At 48.8% G+C, this 23,307-nt stretch overlaps 1 protein-coding gene across 3 annotated transcripts in view; it reads right to left on the bottom strand.

The window, feature by feature from the left end:
* TCF7 (transcription factor 7) overlaps positions 1 to 17,231 on the bottom strand; it is a 79,905-nt gene extending 62,674 nt beyond the window's left edge. For 2 of the 3 annotated variants that reach the window (XM_075715771.1, XM_075715772.1), the window contains exons 1-3: positions 17,034 to 17,231; positions 16,862 to 16,928; positions 16,348 to 16,457 (exon numbers count right to left, since the gene is read on the bottom strand). In XM_075715771.1, coding sequence (XP_075571886.1) covers positions 16,348 to 16,457; positions 16,862 to 16,928; positions 17,034 to 17,231 — 375 coding nt within the window. The remainder of the gene's footprint in view (positions 1 to 16,347; positions 16,458 to 16,861; positions 16,929 to 17,033) is intronic. The other variant, XM_075715770.1, reaches the window with a different exon arrangement.
* Between the last annotated feature and the right edge of the window lie 6,076 nt (positions 17,232 to 23,307).

Genomic DNA, 23,307 nt, shown 5'->3' with positions numbered 1-23,307 from the left:
ATTAAGCCTTTAGCCAATTACCCCGACTGGTAAATTGTAGATTGTCTAGACTTCTTCATGTTCAACAATATGCATGAAGTTTCTCTTTATCGCTACAGCATCACACGATGCTCCTGCGGGATGTAATCCTGCGCTTCCCCGGGAGGTTCAGGTGAGCCGTGCCTGCAGCTCTGGGTTGACTTAGTGTGGCCCTGTGCACAGACAGATTTATTTCAGACAGGATTCTCATAAATTCAGAACGACTTCCAAATTTCTTGACTAGGAGATCAAAGAGGCAAGCATTCGCTTCATGCCATCTGTGGAGCTGCTCGACAGGGCAACGCAGTCTGGGGAGGGGGGAGGAGAAGGGAAAAAAGAAAGTCTCGGAGATTATGCCCTCAAAAACAAGCTCAAATGCCACCCTCACATTAAAAAGCACTGGTTGGCAGTAACAATTAATTTCTTAACTGAAACCCGCCCAACTGTGTCCAAGTGTTTTAATTTGCCTATTGCTACAATATGCAAGGGAGCTGGCAGTAATGGATTTGCAATTAAAACCAAAACTGGCAAAGAAATCGCAAAGCTGGCAAAAGAGCTAATCTGCAAGCCATGATCACAAGATTACAAAGTGTTTATGCACATGCTAATTACCCGAGTACATAGCTGAGAATGAGTTGTAGGAGAGAATACTGGGTTTGCGTGATCTAAATCCCTGGATCCGCACAGCCAGCCCAGCCGGCATCCTACCTACTTCCCACAGCTCCCGCGAGCCGAGGAAGGCAGGGGGAATCGCCGCGGTCCCTGCGTGGAAGCAGGGAGAGGGACAAGGGACAGGCAGGCAGGGTCCCCCCGGTGCCATCCCACATGGCACTTGGGGAAGGATGGCAATTGCTTCTCGAGCAGGTCGACGCCAGTGGTCACCGGGAGCCATGTCCTCGACTGGAATATGGACCCACCGGTGCAAAGTGAAAATCACCCTCCATAAACTAGCACCCAGTTATTCACCCTATTTGCTTTCATCCTGCTATCTCTTGGCTCTAAAAATACGTTATTCCAGCAGGTCCCTGGAGATCGGCGAGTTGCACCGCACATGGCCCTGCGCTGCAACCACCAAGGACAAATATGCACGCACTGCCACGAGCACGAAAGCTTTACAAATTACCTGCAAAGGACAGGATGGGAAGGGAGAAGGACTTAAAAGTGATCAAACACCTGTGCAAATAGCTCATAACAGAAAGTGACAGTGGTCAGGGGCACCATGAAGAGCAATTTTGAACCACAGGAGAGAATTTCAAGGAGAAAACAGAGTGGAAGAGTAGTCCCGGAATAAAAGGCTGCTGGGAAAACTAAGATTCTTTAATATATGGGATTAAGGATTGCCAGTATCCTCAGGGAGGAAATGCAAATGGGGTTCAGACCATTTTTTCCATAAAAATTAGGAAGGAGAAAGAATAGACTTTGAAGTTCAACATGTTAGTAAATGAAAGCAACAGCAAAGGAGACACAAAGAGAAAGCAAGCCCTGGACGCCTAGAATTATGTCTTAAACACTTGGTACTGAAAGACAGAACCCGAGGTGATGAGGAGACTTCCCTTCATGCCACGCACAGATCCCAGAAAATCTCTAGATTAGAAACTGCCTGAGAAAAAAGTATTGCATAACAAAGGTAGGATGGAGTACGGCATTCAAATGGGATTCTTTGTGCCTCATTCAGGCAGGCTGGGATGACGAGGCTGTGAGGAGCACATCAATGAAGACCTGGTGCATATGCCAGGCTGCTCTCGGATGCACAGAGCAGGGAAAGGATTTCTGGACGGTGCTCTTTGCTCTATGAAATGGTGGCTGGACTCGGTACGGAAGGAGGTGACAGCTAATGGACACAGAATCACAGAATCATAGAATCGTTTAGGCTGGAAAAGACCTTTAAGATCATCCAGTCCAACCATTAACCTACACTACCAAGTCCACACTAAACCAATCAAGGGTAGACTAGACTAAACCACGTCCCCAAGTGCCACATCTACGGAGATGTGAGAAATCCAGTGGGCACCTCTACAGAGATTTGCAGGCTCAGCTGCGTTGATGGGGGCTGATCATTCCCGACACCCTCAGAGAGGCGGTGGAGGCCCCATCCCCAGAAACATCCCAGGCCAGGTTGGACAGGGCTCTGAGCACCCTGCTCTGGTTAAAGCTGTCCCTGGCACTGCAGGGGTTGGGCTGGGTGGGCTCTGAAGGGCCCTTCCCACCCAAAGCATTCTCTGATTCCATGATTCTATGAAAGCCGGACGGTCAGTCCAGGCTGCACGGAGGTGGTGAAGGACCAGAAGGACATCGTAAGGACGCACAGCAATAGTCATTGCTGGGTCCAGCGGAGGGATGGATGGTCTTTGTGGTGACTTCTCGGAGGTACCAACAGCCTTGCTCGGTTCTGGTAGCTGGCTGAGATGGGCAATTTGTATTTGGCTGATGGTCATTGCAACCTGTGTAATCGGGTAAGGCAATTACAGAGTGAGTTCAACCCATCGTTACTGGTGGCCGTGGAATGCCATGTGTCAGGAAATGGCATCCAACCACCACCGATGCAGATAAGCGATACGGAATTAATTAGTGCTACAGAAAGGGTGGTTCAAGGGAGAAGTGCTTCAAAACTTGGCTTGGAGATTAATTTATCCATCCCCACCTGTAATGCACTGTCAAGCAGTTAAAGTACGTCCAGCTATTGGGGTAACTGAGTGAAATTCAGGAGTCCACGGCGCAGAGGAGATAACACACCGTGATAAAGAGGAGATGATATAATGTTGGGTCCTTCAGACTATAAACTCTCTGACTCTACAGCTGTTCCTTGCTCCAAGTGAGATGCGTGGACTGCAAGCTTTTAGAGAATATAACACAACCACAGAGTCTTTTGTTTTTTTTTTTTTTTTAAATACATTTGGGAGAAATTTTTCCTTACATCCAGAGATTCGGTTGGCTTCTCCGTACTTGCTGCCCGACATCTAAGCCAGGCTCTGCTGCTGGGGTCTGCCATTCTGCCTTTCGCAAGGAAAGCCCCAGATACAACTGTTGCCTATTTAAAGTCATCTACAAACCAGTTTAATAAAAGCTGACTGCATCTGCTTCCATGTTATTAGTTCTGCCCCAAAACTCTGTTCCTGGCAACACAATGTTCCACGCTAATGAGCCAAATCTTCCCCTCCCATGGCAGTACTCCTAAACCTCCACACCATTCAGTTCACAAAGTTACCACCCTGTTTTTCCCTCGGGGGAGGGAAGGATTGCAGCTGCAGAGGGGGTTCTTCAAATAATATGAAGGCCAAAAGATCTGTGGGAAAATCTGCTCTCAGACAAATAGCACTTGGGGGCATCTGCAGAGAGAACCAGCCCCTCTTTACTTCTGTCTGGGTCCCACGTCCTTCTGGCAGCAGAGTTTTTTATGAACCAGGCTGCCATTAATCCCCTGCCAGTTCCTACACCCTACCATCCTCTGTGGGTAGACAGCACAGAGTGGGAGATAATGCTGCAGGGAAGTGGTATTTACTTCAGCTGGATTTTGCGGCTTCATGGGAGAGTTTCTACTTGGGGCAGTTATTTCTCACCCGCTTCTGCTGCAAGGAGGAGGGATTTGGTATAGATTAGGACAACTTTTCTCAGCTCCTTTTCCAGTGAATTTTCACCCGTTCTTGCCACTTTTCTCCCTGCAGCACCGAGCACGAGATAAACAGTGAGTCGAGGTTATCGCGCTGTAGCGATGCTGCTCAGATTAAAGAGAAATCAGATAACTCTCATTACCTAACTGAAACTCGCTGCTAGACTTTTATAGAGAAATGATAACATCTGAGAGCTGGAGGAGTCTGCTGCCCCGGCAGACACCCCACGGCACCCCAGCTGAGCTGGGGGGGCTGCGCCCCGGCTCTCCCACCCACCTGGTCCCGTGCCCGGGGTGCAGAGACGTGGGGGATGCAGAGATGCCGGGGATGCAGGGATGCCCGGGATGCGGAGATGCCCGGCGTGCGGAGATGCCCCGGGGCGCGAGGCAGAGCCCCAGCCGCTGCGAACACGTGTGGTTTTGGCCTCTGTACGCTCACACCTGGAGCCTCCAGTAAAGAAAATGCAGGCTTAGAAGTTGACATGGGCACGATTGATGGCTTTAATATTTTACAAATGGATGCGCTAGCAAAACGGCCGTCCACCCCATCATGCCTCGTTTCCTTGTGTTTCTAAAAGTTGGCCTGAACTCATCTGACCGCCTCCTCTAATGCTTTCTGTTACAAACCTTTCTGCACCCCATGCGACAGCAGCATCTCCCTGGAAAAGATTTCATTCGCTTCTGACTTTGCCTCAAGCCATTAACTGACAAACTGGCAGCTAACTACTGTTAACAAATGATTTCCTAGAGATTACTGTTTAAGTAAAAAAGGTTCCAAGATAAATAGACTCATTCTTCATGACAAGGAATTTGAATTATGCATCCAGGGGTTTGGTACGTGTGTCCAAAAACTATGCCGTGCAATCCTGGAGGTTGTTCTCATCAGCATAGTACAAGCGGGTAAATAAGAAATGACATTTTGTCCTCGGTTTCATAGTGCAGATTTGTGTATCTGAGACGACGTGTTGGAACATCCAGTCATCATTCCCATCCAGCTAATGCCACTCTATGAAATTACCGTTTAGGCTGAAAACGCGACTTGTTTTTAAAGCGAGCAAAGATGCCAATCGCCTTGAAGGAGTTGTGGTTTTAGGGCCACCTGCAACTTGCTCAAAGATTAGGAAATTGCAGTTTGTTTAATATCTTGAAGCAAATGGTCCAATAAGCAGCACAGCTTACTTTTTTGGGCTAGTCCTTCTCTGATCGTTTCTGAACCATCCCTTCTCGCAGCAGCCCGTGTTGGATTTTATGGGGTTTTTTCAGTATCGATGTGGCTTTCCCTGCAGTGCTCTCCAGACATCGCTTACACATGAAACGATAAAGCTTCAGAACGCTCCTGGGGGGAACTGAGTCACGGAAAAACAAGCTCCTGGGGGACTGGGAGCAGAAGCTGGGATAAAACCGCGCTTCCTCCACCGCAGCCCTGCACGGCAGTTACAAGACTATCCGGTTCCTCCGCTATAAAACTTGGTAACATGCTTCACTTCTTACCTGATTTTGAGAATGTCCTGTGTTAACACATAAACAACTGGTGTTACTAATGTCTGTTTATTTGCCTATTTTCATGCGTCTCGCACGGCACCTGGTGCTCTCCGGTAAGAGGATCGCTCGGCTCCGTATCAAAGGAACTCCCAGGGCGCAGGCAGGAGAGCGGCAGCTCCCACCCACGGCAAAGAGCAACGCACCCGCCTGGGAGTCAGACATTTACCACAGCACGGTTTTTGGAAGAAAATCGGGATGAAGAGTTGATGTGCTTTTGGATATGGGAGCTGGTCTTTCGGGGATTCACTGCAGCCTGCCTCATCCCTCAGCATGCATTTACATGCAGATCCACGTACTAGATCAGTACAAATACTTTAAAACATTTTATTTTGCAAAGCTTAAATATATGCATGTAGTTATGCACTATTTCCAGTAAATGCCAATAACCAAGCAATATGCCAATAACTGGCACTGATATATTAGGCAATTTTTTGTCCTCTTTAGTGAAGACATTAAATTTTCCTCTACAAGAGGTCTTGTGTTCAAGCGCTGTCAGAAGTCCCAGCCAGCCCACATTTAGTGTTTTTACCAGAATTCTGCTCCTAGCAGGAAAAACCCAGAGTTCACCAGAATAGTAAAGAACTTACACTACCAGATATAACCCTGGTTTCAGCCACCCAATTCATTACGGACAACACAAAAGGACTTAGGCGTGATGTCAACTTCAAGCCAGAAGTGTTCAAAAACTTTTTGGCTTTTTCTGAACATCAGTATCTGTTGCATTATACGGAGCGCGTATGCCAACATGAGCCAACGTTTCTTAGCACTTAGCTGGAAATACATCCTTAATTACTGACGACTGCTTTTAGAAATGAACGCATTTACTCTATGAGGTTTAGATAAAATTATTGCCTTGTCAAGGTGTTCCCACGTCCCCCTGCCCAGCTGCTTTAGGGAGCTAAATCAGCACCAGCAAACACATTTCTGTGATGTCATTTTGCAGCACTTGATTTTTCAAAGTTGCTAACAGCCTGCAAGAATTCAACTGTTCGATCTGAAAACTTGAGAGCCCGTTTCCATGGAAAAAGGACTCCAGAGCTGGACAAGGGACAAGAGCTGCCCTTCAGCCAAAACAACCCGGAGAGTGACTGTAAGTCTCGGAGTGAATCACTCTGAGTCGCATTGCTTGAAGAGTTTGTGTCCTGCCCCATTACCACCACAGCTACGTCTGATTTGAATGAAACTTCAGACTTAAGGATTTTCATGCCAGCTCTTTAAGAAGCAATGTCATCTTCTTCAACACCCTATTATTTCATTCGCTATCTCCAAAGATTTTGCTCCAGTTCCAAAAGCGAACGTATTTTGAGGAAATAGACTGTTTCCAACCGGCTTTAGAGGGGCCACACACTTAAAACCCTGGACCCACTCAAACCGCAGCCTTCAGACATCCTCGTGTTTGAGGGTGTACGTCTCCAGCATCCACATCTCTACTTATGAAGAAAAATGCAAACAAGAGATCAGCACTGAAGATTCAAACGTTTTTTTCAGAAAACTATCCTTATAGTAATAATTTCAAACAAATAACAAGCTAAAACCAAACCACAACAGCAATAAAATAAAATCTGATGAGCTCTTCAAAAAGATCTCCAGTGATATCAGTTGGCAGGACTCTGTTGTCTATCCCAGAGCTATGGCAGTTTATCCCAGCCAGGGCTTTGCTGCAAACACACCAAAGCCAGGAGGCTGCATCCTTTCATATTTCAAAACAAAAGCCAAGTTCTGATCGCTGGGATGAGGAAGAAATTTTTTGTTGTGGATACATTACTGTGTAATTACTGCAGATTTCATTTACTTTCTTTGGCCTGCTGCAGCAGATACAAAGGCCGGGTAGATGTGGCAGCTCCTCATGTTATCATCTAATGCTCTGGGTTTACATTTTGACAGCGAGCCCTCCAAAATATCAGGGATGTGTGTGTCTATTGAAGGCAAAAGAAAATATTGCCATTGACAGGAGACAGGGAAATACAACTGACACTGTCAACTGCTGTCAAACTGATAGCAAGGAAAGAGTTTCATGTAAAATTAAAAAAAAAAAAAAAAAAAGAATCATTCACCCATTTTCTCAATAAAATCAGGGTTAGAAACATGGGGATAAGATCAGAAAGGAACACCCCGGGTAAGAGACTATTCATGGGACCAGAACGTGGAAAATTCCATAAAGCACAAATGTTGCTAAGAATATTCAAAAGTCAGAGCTTTCTGTGGGTGTGCATGCATAGAGATGTCAACACAACTATTTCATGATCACCGAAATTGCTACTAGCCTGCATCCTCTCTGAATGGCTATTTTTAGGACCCAGCCTTTCATGTGGTATAATGATGTGGATTTTACAAGAGCATTTATAATGTGTTTCATATGGTGTACAGTCCTAGAGAAATTGCTTTGTATCAGAGAAAGTTAAACAAAAAGGTTTGGGTGGGTTTTTTTTACATTTTATTTCTTATTTTATATTACTGCTTCTGTTTTGGATTTAGGGTTAGTATGCATATTTTAATTTATCCTATATGACAGCCACTGGCTGTCCCAAAGGAGTACTCAGCACAGCACGATGCCATCCCGCAAAATGTCACCTGGATTTCTGAATGCATACGTCCCTTTGGACGGTCGGATTTCAGAGCTGGCAATGCCACACTCTGCAAGTTATAGCAGGAAGCCAAAGCTCAAAGGCTAAATTTTGACCTCGGGTATGCTGGTGTCAAGGGTTGTGCGCTGTCTCCCACGTTAGAATCGGCCTTTCTTCTTTTAGGGCAAAGTCATACAAAGCGAGGTTTGTAGAAGACGATGACGACTCCTCGCTATCTCCGCTCCCGCGCCAGTAATTCCAGGGCAGCGGCACGCAACGAGAACCAACTCATCAGCCTCTCCATGCTAAGAACAACAAATTTTCATGTGGTAGATCTTACGACGGTCTATTTACTAAACATGAAAGCCGTCTCCGCAGTGCCATCTCCTCAGTGTTAGAATAAAAATTCCACATTTCTGATCCTTTCGGAGCATTTTGCTGGGAAGAGCATCTGCCCAGCACTTCTTCCACAAGTGTGTTTATAATTGTAACCCCCTCATGCTGAGTCAAGCATACTTTACGATCTTGGGCTTTCACATTTTGCTTTTGTGCAAGTCCCATCAGAGGAGAACCTCTGTTTACGCTCGTGTATGCTATTCCTCAGAGCAAACCACAGCAGAAAACAAATTCAACATATAGCATACAAGTTGAATCACTTAAAAAAAGTCTTTTTTTGGTCAGTCCATGATTACTACGTAGCTCTTCAAGGCAGACGTGTACTTTGTATATTATAGCTCCAGATTCTCAATGGAACAAAGGAGATACTGTTGAGAATTTTTTTGCCTATCATTTAATCAAATGTAAAGTTGTTATAACCGGAGGGGAAAAATGCTCTAGATTCTAGTATCCAGCTTTACTTTGGTTTCGAAAACTTACCACAGCATTGTTGAGTTTATTGTTTTGTTTAACAAAATACTAATTTTGGGACCCCATGAAACACAATGAACCAGATTCTTTGTGTTCAAGCTGAGCTGTGTTTAGCACAGAAGCGGCGGATGGGAGAGGAGCGGTGGTTTGAAGTCGCTTTGGTGACCTCCTGCCCAGTGCTTCCAGCCAGCGGGATGCTCTGGATGGGTACCGCTAATTCTGCCAGCTTTTGCTAACCCTCCTCATCCTCAGTATTGACTAAAATGTTCCACTTTCTCTGTGAAACCGCTCCACAGAGGCAGCGGTGGTGGGACAGTCCTTCATAACTTTGGGAAGGGTCATAAATTATAAAGACCCAAAGGCAAAAATCAGAGAAAAGGGCCGCAGGACAGAGCAGTGGTAAGTTGCTCCGTAAGGAGGTGAGGGCGAGAGCAATTTGTCCAAGATCGTTGGGAGGTGACCAAGGAAAAGATCGTGCCGTAACCAAGGCTCGGAGGCGCGCGATGTTGCAATCACTTCCTTTAAGAAGTGAAGTAGGTGGGTTTGTGAGCCAGCAGCATGTGCTGAACTGGCAGTCCCAAGGCGAGAACGAAGACCTCGGCTGACACTCGCAGAGGGCTTGGCACAGACTTTGCAGGTTCCCAGGACATCTCATCGTTCACGCCATGAAACACTCGCCCTGCCTGGGGGCTGGAGGCAGCCGTGCCCTCCCGGACAGACCGCTGGACAAGCCAGCAGACAGAACAGGCGTTCGGTCTTTACTGATTCAGCTGGATTAAAACTGGAAACTAGGAAACGAACAACTCTGTATCCTGTTACCAACCTTCTGAGTCACCCGTCCTCCTACCGAACCTTTGTTTCATCCTCCAGACGCAGAGACTAATGAGCAAGTATCATGTTATAGCCTATTTTTTAAAGGGAGATTTGGAAGAATAGCACATGAAAGAGCCTGTGGGGGGGACTCACGTGTCCCAGCTTGGCACCAGCCTGGGATTTGGTCAGGCTGAGAAGTTTTCCCTGCCACAGTGGCTCTGCAAAGAGTTCAGGAAGCAACTTGTACCTACTCCTATTTCTGTGCCCTCCACCCACCCTTGGTAAATGATGAGGTAAGAGCATATAGACATCAGGCTGGGAGAGATGCTGATGTAAGCCATCTCCTGGCACCAAGAGCAGTGAGCTGGAGCGGCAAAGGCATGGGAAACCAAGGGAATGAGCAGCAAAGGAGAGAAGGCGTTACGTGATGGCTGAGGACAGCCCAACGCCTCGCAGTGGGATGGAGAGAGGCTCCCGCAGCGGCAATGAAGGACAGCGCTGGGGATGCCTGGCATCTAGTCCCTCTCAAAATCAATGCCACAGACAGGAGAAGACAATCCTTAAAGATTTCTTGAGGAATTTGTGACTCACACGTGGTGCAGGAGATTTTAGTAACTGAACGGCAGCACGTGCTCGACTGTTGTTCACCAACCCAAACCCGCCCGGTCCAGCACAGCCTCCCCGTGAGCGTACGCGATGCTCACAGATGCACGGGTCCTTCCTTCACCTTCTCTACGGTGAATTAGCAAGGGGGCTCAAAGGCCAACACGTACAAAACAAAGACTAAATTCGGCCTTGCTGAATCACTCACGGCCCAAGGCCAGACAAAGAACTGCAGGTGTGAAATTAATGGCAAACCGTAGATATTTCCTCAAAACTGTTGATGTTTCTCAGCACTTGACTGTGCTCTACCAATAACCATCGTGTCATGTACGCACAGACACACACAGTCCAGACCAGATTGCAATCTGAGGTGTGCAGCTCACACCACCTGTATCCTGAAAACCTGCTTCACTTGCAGATCACGCTGCAGATAGAGAGGGATTCAGCCTGTGATTAGGATCTGGCCCTTCACAGATGATCTATGAGAGCAGTCAAGAATCATCCCTACGGAGTCGGCAATGTCTGTTTAGTCACAGGAACACACGCGTGGTTACTTGAACGGGTACCTCGGAACAGCAAATGCCAGCACTCCCAACTGTACGGATTTGTCAGAGTTTCCACCCGAACGCAGCAATTTAATGGTGCCTGTAGACTTAGGGCAGGAGAGGGACTGCGAGGTGACACGCGTCCTGCCGGCGAGCAGCAAGAGCGCGTTGCAGAGCTCCTCGTTGCCTTCCCGCCGCTCCCCCCGCCTCCCAGTTAAAGCTTTGGATACCAGACCAGCTCTGGTCTTTCATCTGGGACACGTCGTGTGCCGCTCACCCTCAAATCACTTTGTTCTCCGCAGTTAAAATTTCAAAACTATTAATCATTAACATGGATGAGCTTTGGGAGCTTGGGTTGATGTTAGATTTTGCTTTTCTCTCCAAATTCTCAGCCGCTCGAGCTAGTAACATTTCACAAACAGCAACAGTTGGAAGCTTGCAGGAACGGTGCCTTTACCGTACATAATCTCATAGCAACTCCCCACCGACAAAGCATCCCGCGCCTGGGAAGCCACTTCCAGGGTAGCCTGCGAAGGAATCCCAGTGGGACAGCAGATATTGTTGAACGGTCTGAATCACGTGCACGCTCATTCACATGCAAGGATTTACATAAAACTTCCTTTTGTTTCCCTGTGACATTTTTCTTTCTCTTTTTTTCATTCCAAACAATTTTAAAAATAAGGTTATATTAGACCACACACAGGCAGTGCTGTATCATGTCACTGCTTCTTAAGCAGAACTCTCTAATTTATTTCAAAGGCAAGTTCTGCTTCAAAATTGAGGGTGTGATACGAACTCAGAAATTAACACAAGAATTTTCCTTGGGGGGGAACCAAGGCTGAATCAGACATGCAATAAATGACCTCGGAAGCCCTGTGCCTTCATACATCCACCTATCCAACATTATGCTTTAATATAAAAAATGATTTTCACCATTATCCTATTTCAAGCCAGGCAGAAGAGCTGGAAGAAGTGGATTCGCTCTGGTCAGGAGGGAACAAATTACTCCTCTGTCTGTCTGCCAGGACATCCATCAACAGCCACCGCGCTCCTAACGCTTTCTGCTGGGAATAGAAGAATTTATGGGGACAGAATACTGTCCCAGCGAGGCCCCATAGCGCAAGCCCTGCTGCCACGGGACCTGGCTGGGACGCTGCCGGCGATGCTGCTCTCCCGCAGCAGCAGGCACTGCTGGTAACGCGCGGAGCTACCGTTCGCTTGCAGCTGCCCTCCCTCCGCGCACGACATCTGGAGAGGGATGCAGCAGCGACAAATCCCCATCGCAAGGCGACGCCGGGGAGTTTTCCCACTGGTTTCGACAGGATCAGAACTCGACACAGGAAAAAACAATACGAAGCTATTGCCCTGACGGCGCGAGCTAGGACAGAAAGACTTCTACACAGAAGCAGCCGAGCTGCAGATTTCCTTCCGCCAACTGCTGCGGGGGCAAAAGCCTCCTCCCGCAAAGGGATGGAGCAGCCTTGGGGCAGGGGGCTGCAGCAGAAGCGGCCGTGTCCCAGGGCTCAGCGGACGCTGCCCGAGCTTCTGCCCGGCGAAGGGCAGCAGGAGACCTGCAGCTCCGTGCTTTCTGACCTCATGACAGACGTTCGGGACCTGTGGCCCCAGGCCAGCAGTAACCGCGCTTTCGTCTTGCCCTGCCCAAGGGGACGTTTCAAACCCACTCAACGGGAGCCGAGCTCAAGGAGCCCGGCGGACCCCAGGGAGCAGGCTCTGAACGTGGGCGTTATCTCCCAGGCCGGCCATCTCACGTGGGGCCTTCAGACGTGCAGAGCTTGGGGAGGTCCCACCACCCTTCTGCTCCTACGTCAGCTCTGGTTAGACGACTTAATAATTAAGAAAATTAGGTAGTGTCTGTTTTCCACAGAAATAGAGGCTCTTGGCCCTCCGTTTCTCACAGAAAGTCCGGTGCCCCAGCTTTATATATAAAACCTTTTAGTTCTGCCTTCACACACCTCACGACGCACCAGAGGTGCACAGAAGGTGTGAAGAGCTCCCCCGGGAGCTCTCCCATCGACTGGAGCGGAGAGAGCTTGCGCCCTACATACGGGACAGCATGGCTCATTCCCCTATTTTATAAACTTATTTACAAAAGGAACTTAAAGGAACTTATAAGTGCTCCTTCTACCATTTAACTACCACATGGTACAAGATATAACAACGTTCAGAAAACCCCCTCGGGTCTAAACTCAATTATACAACTGTAGCAAGAAAAATATTTTAATCTGATCAAAGTGTTAACATGTTTGACCATGTCTGACCTCTAATGTTTGTAACCACCTAAAAGGCTGATGTTCTTACTAAGGATGTACCTTAATTTGATTTAAAGTCATTTGTACTATTTAAAAAAGGATATAGTTTTATGATTTTATATTTCAGTTAGAAAAACAGTTCCTCAACTTGTTACTATTCTTTGGAAGTTTCTTGCAGATTTTTAACCAGCAAATCCTATATACTCCACTCTGGGAAAAGCTGGACTTTCCAAGAGTTGGGAGAGCCAAAGCAGAGCCATGAAGCACCACGCATGCGACACCCGAGAGCCGGGTGAGAAACGGTTCTCCTGGTGCCTTGCAAAATTTCGAGATTTCAGATTGCACGCGCAGTCTGCACCCAGATGCTCTTCGCACGCTTGACCGAGCGCGCGCCCTCCCCAGCCCGGCCAGCCGACGGGGGTTCACAGCACGCTCCCAAAACACGGCACACCTGGGCTCAGCCCGCTGCCTTGTCCCCAGCTCCAGAGACGCCTTCACCTGCACGCCCTGGCCACCCCCCAGCCTTCCTTTCTCTCTCTGCCGACTCGACTGCCAGTCCAGGCTACTTGTGCACGCTCAAACCAGCATCGCTCCAGCTGAATTACCCTAAACCGGCGTTTGCCACCTGCAGCAAAGGTGGCCCGCCGAGCCCAACGCCCGGGATCTGCCCGCTGCGGGGTGGCTCTCGCCACATCCTGCTGCTCGCTGGGGACATCAGCTGGGCTTGGCATCGCTGCTCACGTCGGGTACCCGGACGCGTTCAGTGCATCACTCGGGAGCGACACCGGAGCATGTAAATAACACAAGTGGGTGTGTTTTGGTCAAAAGAGACAATTTTGGTTGGGGAGATGCGGGCAGCTTAGCAGGATCCTGGGGTGAGCAGCGTAACAGCGGGCTACAACCACTTTGAGGGAAACAAAGCAAAAGTGATGCTGCTGAGAAAATAAGAAAGAAAAAAGGAAAGCAGCACGCCGGTAATGCCGGTAGCGACACACCCACCAGGCAGGCACTCCGGGCCGGCTCCAGCACTGCTCGCAGCACCCTGCCGGGGTTCGGAGGGAGCCCACAGAAAAAAAAAAAATGTGGTTTTCTGGTGCGTCGCAGGGCGGGGGTTCAACCCGCAGCCTCGGTGCCGGCCGCCCTTCGTCGTTCAGGGAGCGGTATTATATTTTTCAATCAGTGAAATGTAAAGCCCTGACAGTTTGCCAAAGTACTCCCGGATTAATTTTTCTAATTTTTGGTTTTGAAGATTCTGAAATTAATCCTAGCTGCAAACAACCGTTTCCAGGAAGCCCCATTAACCAAAAGACAAGCTCCACTATCAAGTGCACGCACGGCTGTGATACGTAAGCCCATTCACTCACACAACCCTCCTCCCCGACTCTGCTTGTGCTAAAGTGTTAATTAAACACACTTTTATGGATGGTTAAGTATCTGCAATCTTCGGTCACAGACCTGACCTCCTCAATTATCGGAATCAGCCACCAGATTATAGCCCGCACTTTATATAATATACACAGCAGCAATAAATCTATATGACAGCAATACATAATTTACTATGATACCCTTTGTGCAGTCAATATAAATACAAGACAAAATTGGCCAGAAAGATCTATCGCAATAGCTGTTGTACCAAGCTGAAAAACCAAAAGACCAGCCTTTATCTGAGGAAGAAATCTTCCCATGTCTGTTAGGTAACAGATTTTTAGCTGAAAACATCAAATCAGCTTTTTTAAGTCCCACAACATAAAACACCGCAGGATTTTAACAGGCCTAAGTAAAGCTGGCTGAGGCAGTGGATGATTTCTGTGGCTCTCATGGGGACGGGATCATTCCTTTTCTGCTACTCAGTTTTCCCCCCTTCGAGTTCTGCACAGTCTATTTACTCCTGTCTGTTGTTCCAACAGTAACCTCTTGGGTTTTTATTACATGATCAAGGGGAAAGGCGATTCACGAACCACAATCTACTTTTTAGCTTAATTGCTAATAAATAGCCTATTGCACTTTGTTGCCCATCTAGTAAGGTTTTAAGATTAAAAGAAATATTCTACTACAGCAAATGCTGCGCTAATGTAACTCTGAATTTACCCAGATTCTCTACCAGGGAGCGAACGAAATGTGTTTAAATAAGACAAATTTAATATCCTCATGTAAAACGTAACAAGAAGAGAGCAACTTAGTATTTTAGAGGGGCGAGGGAGATACCTGGAACCTGGAGGAAGGGACACGAGGGGGGAAGCAACAGAAGGAATGCTGATTTGGATTACAACAACGTACACTGGCCCTGCCTTGCAAACGCCTCTTTTCCTGCTGTAAACTGAAGGAAGATTTCAAAATTTAGGGAACAGATCCTCAATTTCTGCAAACTGACTTCAGCAAAGTTCCCGCAGCCTGCAGCCGGGGAAAGGGGCTCCTCCGAGAGGGGCCGTGCTGGCTCCGGGCAGGCTCACCGAGGGACCTGCCTCCTGCCGCACCGGCCGGCAGCGTCGGGCGGGAGGACAGAGCAGTGATTCCAGTGAACAATATGTCATTTTTTAACAGTTTTTTACCTCCAGCTTCATACCCCACAATCTATCAATTTTTCGTTTAACAGCCTACCCCTCTAGCGAACAAATGGTTGAAATGAAGGAGGGCGTTATCAATTCTTTTAAACCTTATCCCTTTAGAGGTTAAAAACTAAAACCGAAATAAACCAAATGATGTTCTGCTCTCATTTACCGACTGCAAATGCAGAATAACGCCCGAAATGAATGCAGCAATGCCGGCTCCCCAGGAACGACACGAGCACTGACTGTCTGCTGCTGTGTCGTGACATTATTTCTGAAGTTGTGATAGAGATGGCGATGGGAAAAGACAGCTTTTATAGAGAAGCCTTCAGAATTCTTCAGACAGCAACACTTATAAACATTAGAATAGACAGAATTACTAAAGCTGATTTGACCCGAGGGGGAAAAACTTTACAGGAAGACGACAGCAGTAGTCCTCCAGCAGCATTAAGCCTTTTTCTAAAAACCTCTATTGCCATTTTAGAAGCGCAAGATCCACTTTCTGGACCGTCATCCGCAACAGAGCCCTCCCCGAAGGCAGGCCCAAACCTGGCCATTTTACCAAGCAGATAACGTCAAACCAAAGTTCAGCTGCGGGACACATCTCTGAACACAAACACCAGAAGCCGCCTGCCTCCAAAGCCTGCGACCCAGAAAAAGGAAGGGGCATTCTCACATCAGATATTTGAGTTTGATCGCTGGAGGAGTCAAGGCGAACCTAGAGGATGGGGAGATGGGAAAAGCAGCTCCTCCAACAAACTGAGAGCCAAGCAGGCGCTTGCTGCTGAGCATCGTTCCCCTTCCCACTCCTTCCCCCTTCGGCCTGGCCAGAACAGTTTTAGAAACAGGGCTGCAATTTGCCAGGAAAAAAAAACCCCAAAAAGCACATGTAGGTGCCTGCACAATACCTGCAACATAGTTCAGCAGTGAGAGAGGCCACGCAACTTCTCCGTAAGGAGAGGATGAACTCACCAGAGGTGACATAGATCCATTTGGCAGATAGGGGTCTGAGAGCATGAGGAAGGGGTAGCCAGAATACGCAGATCCTTTATACATCCCTGGGTCCTGATGCTTCATACCTGCTAAAATTAAAGTTCCCCATCAAGATTCGCCTTACCGCAGGTGATTCTTCCGCCTGCCGGGGGCCCCCCGAAGAGGTTACAGCGTATTTTGGGAGTCTTTTTTTTGCCCCGTGCTCCTCGGAGAGGGTGCTGGGGGGGTGCCAGGGCCCCCCGGGGTGCGGGGTGCCGCGGGGGGTGCATTGGGTGGTCTCGCTGCTGACGGGAGCGGCTTGCCCCGGAGGGGCCGCGGTAGCCAGGCCGGCATCCCTCCCTCCCGGGGGTCGCAGGGCGGCAGGCTGGGGGGCTCGCCCACCCCGGGGATGGCGAGCGCTTGGCCGGGGCGAGGGGAGGCCAGCGGGGACCGGGGATTGGGGCGGGGGGGAGACCCCCTCGCCCCCCAGATGCGGGGGGTCGCTGCGACTAACCATCATCCATGTGGTCCGGGAGCTTCTCCTGATAGACCCGCTGCGGATCCTGCACACGCCTGATGGCCTGCACGGGGAGGAGAGACAGAGGCAGAGCGGGGGGTGGCGGGGCGGGGGGCCGGGGCCGGGGCCGGGGCCGGGGCCGGGGCGGGGGCGGCGCGGCCGGGCTCACCTCGGGGTCGGCGGCGGCGGCGGCCGGGCTGCCGCTGCCCTCCGACTCGTTCACCAGCGAGGACTTGAGGTCGGCCAGGTCCCGCTCGGTGAAGGCGTTCTCGGGGATCTTCTCCTCCTGCTCGCCCTCGTCCTTGAAGGCCAGCATCTCGTCCGTGGCCCCCAGGTCGTCCCCGCCGCCGCTGCCCAGCTGCGGCATTTTCCTCCCGCCGCTCCCTCCCGAGCCGCGCAGCAACTTTTCCCGGCGAGTATTGTTCTCCGCCGCCCGGATCAAGCCCTTCGCAACTAGTTTTTTTTATCCTCCCTCAATTTTTTTTTTTCCCCCCTCTTGCAAAAAAAAAAAAAAATTTGCTCCCTCTTGAAATTTTTCTCCTTAAACTTTTTCTTTCCTCCTTTTTAACTTTCAAACTTTTCCCCCCCCCTTTAATCCTGTTTCCCCTTGCTCAAATTCCCTTTAAATCTTCTTTTAAAAAAAAAAAAAAAATTCTTCTTGCTTCTTGACTCTTCCCCCCCCTCCCTCCCTCCCCGGCAGCTCGCTGGGGGCTCGGCAGGCTGCGGGCGGGCGTTGCGGGATGCCGGGCTCGCCAGCTCCCCCCCCCCCGCGCCGTGCCGCCCCCCACCCACCCCCCCGAGCCCCGCAAAGTTTCCCCGGGAGCAGCGGGCGCCGGCGGCAGCCGAAGGCACGGAGCGCCCGGTGCCTGTGTGCGAACGCGGCGGCGCGGCGGCCAAGGGCTGCCGACATCAAAGCGGCCGCCGGGTGATTGGCAGCTGCGGGGAGGGGCCGGGGGCGGGCGCACACACACGCACACACACATGCACGCGCACACACACATGCACATACACACATGCACATGCACACACGCACATACACGCGCAGCCGCACGCATGCACACGCGCACACACATGCACGCACACACACATGCACGCACGCACACACATGCAGCCGCACGCATGCACACGCACGCACACACGCACACACACACACACATGCAGCCGCCCGCATGCACACGCGCGCACACATGCACATACACACGCATACAGGGACACACACACATGCAGCTGCACGCATGCACATGCGCACACACATGCACGCGCACACACATGCATGCACGCACACACATGCAGCCGCACGCATGCACACGTGCACACACATGCACATGCACACACATGCACACACACATGCACACACGCACACACATACACATATGCACACATATGCACACACACATGCATACACGCATGCATACATGCACACACACATGCAGCCGCACGCACGCACACATGCGCGCGCACACACACACTTGCATACACGCACACAGATGCACACAGATGCACACAGGCACACACATGCAGCCGCACGCGTGTACACGCGCATACATGCACAAATGCTCCAGCGCGGAGTCCCTTGCCTTAAGGCACCGCCAGCCCCCGTGCTATACCGGGGTGCCCCCGCCCCGCCGTCCCGGGGGGTTTGGGGGCGCAGGGGGGGGGTCCCAGTGGTGGGCGGCTCTGGGGGACCAGTAGCTTCCCCCCATCCCCGGCTACATGTGCACATCTGTACAGCCATGTGTCTGCACACACGTGCTGCTTCACACGTCTGTGCGCACACCTGTGCCTATGCATGTACACAGCCACACCTGCACATGCATCTGCGCACATGTGCGTCTCCGCATGCGCATGTGGGCACACACGCACTTCTGTGCACGCACACACCTGCGCACACGCACATCTGTGCACACACACTTCTGTGCCTGCAAACGTCTATGCACACACACTTCTGTGCACACGCACATCTGCGCACACACACACCTGTGCACACACACATCTGTGCACACGCTTCTGTGCACTAGCACATCTATGCACACGCACACCTGTGCACGTGCACATCTGCGCACACGCACTTCTGTGCACACACATATCTGCTCACATGCACCTTTCTGCACGCACACTTCTGTGCACGCACACATCTATGCACATGCACTTCTGTGCACACACACGCTGTTGTGCCCGTGCACATCTTATTTGCACGCACACAGCTGCACGCGCATCTGCACGCATGCATCTGCACAGGTGTCTGTGCGTGGCTCTGCGTGCACGTGTCTGCTCCTGCACAGGCCGTACGCGTGCGTCGGCGCGCATCTGCATCTGCGCAGCCCCACGCATGTCTCTACAGGTGTCCATGTGTACATCTACGCGCATATCTGGGCACACACATCAGCGCGCGCATCCACACATCTGACACACGCGAGCACCCACACACCTACACGCTCACCAGTGGGATCCACACACATCCCCGAACACATCAGCGCAAATGAGCACTCATCTGCGCATGTCAGCATGCACACATCAGCGTGTGCACACGTCTGCACACACAAACACATCTGCACACACACATCTGCACACACATCTGCACACACAAGTACATCTGCACGCTCACATTTGCCCACAGATCTACAAGCACAGATCGGCAGCGCACGACTAAACACAGAAGTCTGTACATGGAGCTGCGGACACACATCAGCACATGCATGTATGCTCACGCAGAGGCACATCAGGATGTGTACGTGTGTACACACAAGTACACACCAGCACATATACGTGCATGCACAGAGGCACATCAGGACATGTAGGTGTGCACACACAGGCACACATCAGCACATATATGTGTGCACACGTGGAGGCACATCGGGACATATACGTGTGAACACATGGGCACACATCAGCACATATATGTGCGCGCATGCAGAGGCACATGGGGACATGTATATGTGCACACAGGCGCACACCAGCACGTATATATGTGCGCACACAGAGGCACATCAAGACGTGTACATGTGCGCACAGAGGCACACATGAGCACGTATGTGTGCGTGCACGTCGAGGCACATCGGGACATGTATAGGTGCACACAGGCACACATCAGCACATATATGTGTGTGCATGCGGAGGCACATCAGGATGTGTATGTGTGCTCATATGGGCACACATCAGCACCTCTATGTGAGTGCACGCAGAGGCACGTCGGGACATGTACGTGTGCACACAGGCACACACCAGCACATATATGTACACGCACGCAGAGGCACATCAGGACGTGTACATGTGCACGCACGGGCACACACCAGCACCTATATGTGAGCGCACAGGCACACATCAACACATGCGTGCGCGTATGAGAGTTGCGTCGTCGCGGCCGCGGGCGCAGGCAGTGCGCGCAGACACGCGTGGGTGCCGATGGACACGCAGAGCGTGGCCGCAGCGTGCACCCCGGGCACGGGGCGATGCCCACCGCGCCCGGCTCCCCGCCATCGCTCCCTCGTCCCCGGCCCCTTCGGAGGCACAGACGTGACGTCGGATTGCAGAAAATTATTAGTTTTCCTGACTGGCCCCGAGGGTCAGGAAACATGAAATTACCATCTTCGCAGCCAATTTCGAAGACACTAGACACTTGTGTGTCTGCGTCGGAGTTTTTTCTTTTTTTTTTTTTAAAGCAGTTCCCATGGAAAAGGAAACTCCCCATCTCTTCTGATCACATACGACAGGTCCTGTGCATGTCTCCGGTAGCTTAAAACAACACACCGATATTTATTTTCCTTAATTAAGATTGCATAAGATAGCCCTGGGTCCTGGAGACTTTTCTACAGACTGTAATGACGCCATGTAAATTGTTTTTTATGACCCAATATACTACATATTGTCACATTCAGCCCTTGAATAGGAAGCTAAAAATCTCGGTCCCTATTTTTCTTGTTAATTAGGGTATTATTACTAGGGATATAATCTCATTACTTTTTGGGGAGGAGAAGAACTAGTTGGAGCCACTTTGAAAAGTACTGAATATATTTAAATGAAGCAAAATCCGTCTTTCTGCTAATTGCTGATTTTGCATGACATAGAATTATTGTTCTGATTTAGGGGGCACGGTTTACGCTGGGCTGAGGGAGGTGGGAGAGGGAAAGGATGCCGGTTGCTTTTTTTCCTGCTCCGCTCTCCCATCCAAATGAACAAGCGGGCTACCCCATAGGAAACTCCGTCTGCAAATTTCCATTCTTTTAAACATCACAAAAATAAAATAAGCTGCAGCCACTTTGAGTAATAATCATTTGAATGAAATATTTGCTACTTTAAGATTTTTTTTTTTTCTCCTTTCAGATGATCCTCCTGTTTTGCATGTGAAAAAAATCGTCTGAGATTTACAGCCCTCCCAAATGGAGATAAAGCCTTGGCAATGAGTTGGAAACCTGTTGTAATCTGTGATCCAGGAAACAAAGAGCCTCATTAATGCAGAGACTTTGGTGAGCCTTTGATGTTAGCTAGCATAGCATTCACTCTCAGTTCCATTTGCATTTAAACATTCATAAAAACATCATCTCTGCTTCCTTTGCCTTAAGCAATTTAGGAGTAAAGTATAGCTTCTATTTAAAGAAACCCACTGTGGTGAGGCTTAGAATACAAATATCACATAATCTTCAAGCAGAGCAAATATTTTATCCTACATTTCTGGTGGGCACATTTAATAATATTATATTTAAGACCCAAAATAAAAGATCCATCTTATTTTCATTAACCTTACACCACATATGCGAGCGAAAAGAGAAACGGGCCCCTGTTAATTCCAAATATACTACATATCCATTTCTGGAAGTAAGGCAATCCAGAGGATTTTACATTATTCACAAGAGCTGAATTTTGGAAAATCCAGCACACCTACAGCAAGGTGCCTAAATCCCTGTTTAGGCACACGACACTGAAAATTTTGAACAAGGTTAGTTTTTTATATATATCTGTAGTTTTCTGAACTGCAGAATCTTCATCCTGGTTTTAGAATGGAGGGAAAAAAAAAAAAATTTGAATTTCTTCTTTCTAACAAACAGAAGTATAAAAGTAAGATACTAAAAAATCAGAACAAGCCTAACGTGTGGAGGTTTTCTTCCAAGAGAAGGCACTGTTGCTCCCAGACGGCATCCTGAGGGAATGGCAGCATGTGGGGAATTTGGGGAACCGCTTAGAAAAACAAAGGCCTACCTATCTTCTTATTTTCAGAAGTATTATTCACCAACACACCTATGAGAAGTGGAACAGTGCTAAAAATATTGGAGTCGGCTTGACTGGATGTTTGGAAATATTCCACTCCGGTTGTCCACGCTCGCTGTACCATTAAAAATAACAGAGCGAGTTGAAATCGATCCTGTGTCACATTGGAAGCTCTTTACGTTTTCACTCTTAGGAGCAAATATAAGGAAATCTTTATGTTTGCTGCTGTGAGTCAGTTCAGCCAGACTGATGTTTTAAGCATTATAAGCAAGTTTCCTATATGATGAATATCCAAAATTAAAAACTGAAATGGAAAACACTTAAAAACCAACTTTACCTTGGATAAAATATTTCTGGAGCTGGATCAAAGTAAAACAAAAAGCCTGGCTTACTTGTCAGATCATATCTGCACTGAACTTCAAGGTTTGATTTGTATTATTTACATGGAAAAGGTCCCAAGAAACCAATTTGGCACTAAGTATCTTCATTACGTTTTTTCGCTCGTATGGGTGATTAAATCAATCTAGGGTTCCTATTTTAATTTTTTTTGAAAGGTGCAGCCATCTGTGAATTGAGGAACTTTTCTGATGTCATCTTTGTGCTTCAGACATACTTTTTTTTCCCCTCCTTTTTTTTTTTTTTATAATAAGAAGACTTTTAGAGGAGCGTGTTTGTTTCACTGTTAGAGTTTCTAACTGTTCTTCCAGTAGCTGTTTAGAATTAAAGGCGTACAATAACTTTTTAGAACATTTTAACTGTAACACCTGCAGATAACAGTAAACCAGATTAAATTATAACCAAGTCCGCCTGTCTGTCAGTCTCTCTGTTCCTCATCCTGCATTTATCACCGTGCTCTCTGAATGCTGCGTGTGAAACTCAGCACATGTATTTTTGTACCACGCTCCGCGCAGCGGCATTCCGTGGCTTCGCCGTACGCATTCCATTGTGTGAAGCCTCTCCTTTAAAGTCAATGTAAATGTGGCCACCAACTTCTCTTAGGCAAGGGTTTCACCTTCTGTTCTTTAAAAGGGGCTTCGGAGTGAAGCGCTTGGATTTATTTCATTTAGTTTATTTGGTTTTCTCAGTTTTTTGTTTATTTAATAGAATCAGTTTGGAGTAGCTCCCGTTTTACTCTCTTTGGACACATTTTATCCTCTCACACAAGTTCATTTAATGGGGGTAAGGGACACATCTATGCCCAGCAGGTTGAACATCCTACATCTGCCTTCCTATTTCATTGT

Source organism: Pelecanus crispus, chromosome 8, assembly GCF_030463565.1.
Source record: "Pelecanus crispus isolate bPelCri1 chromosome 8, bPelCri1.pri, whole genome shotgun sequence".
NCBI lineage: Eukaryota > Metazoa > Chordata > Aves > Pelecaniformes > Pelecanidae > Pelecanus > Pelecanus crispus.
This window is presented reverse-complemented; position numbering and strand designations above follow the sequence as displayed.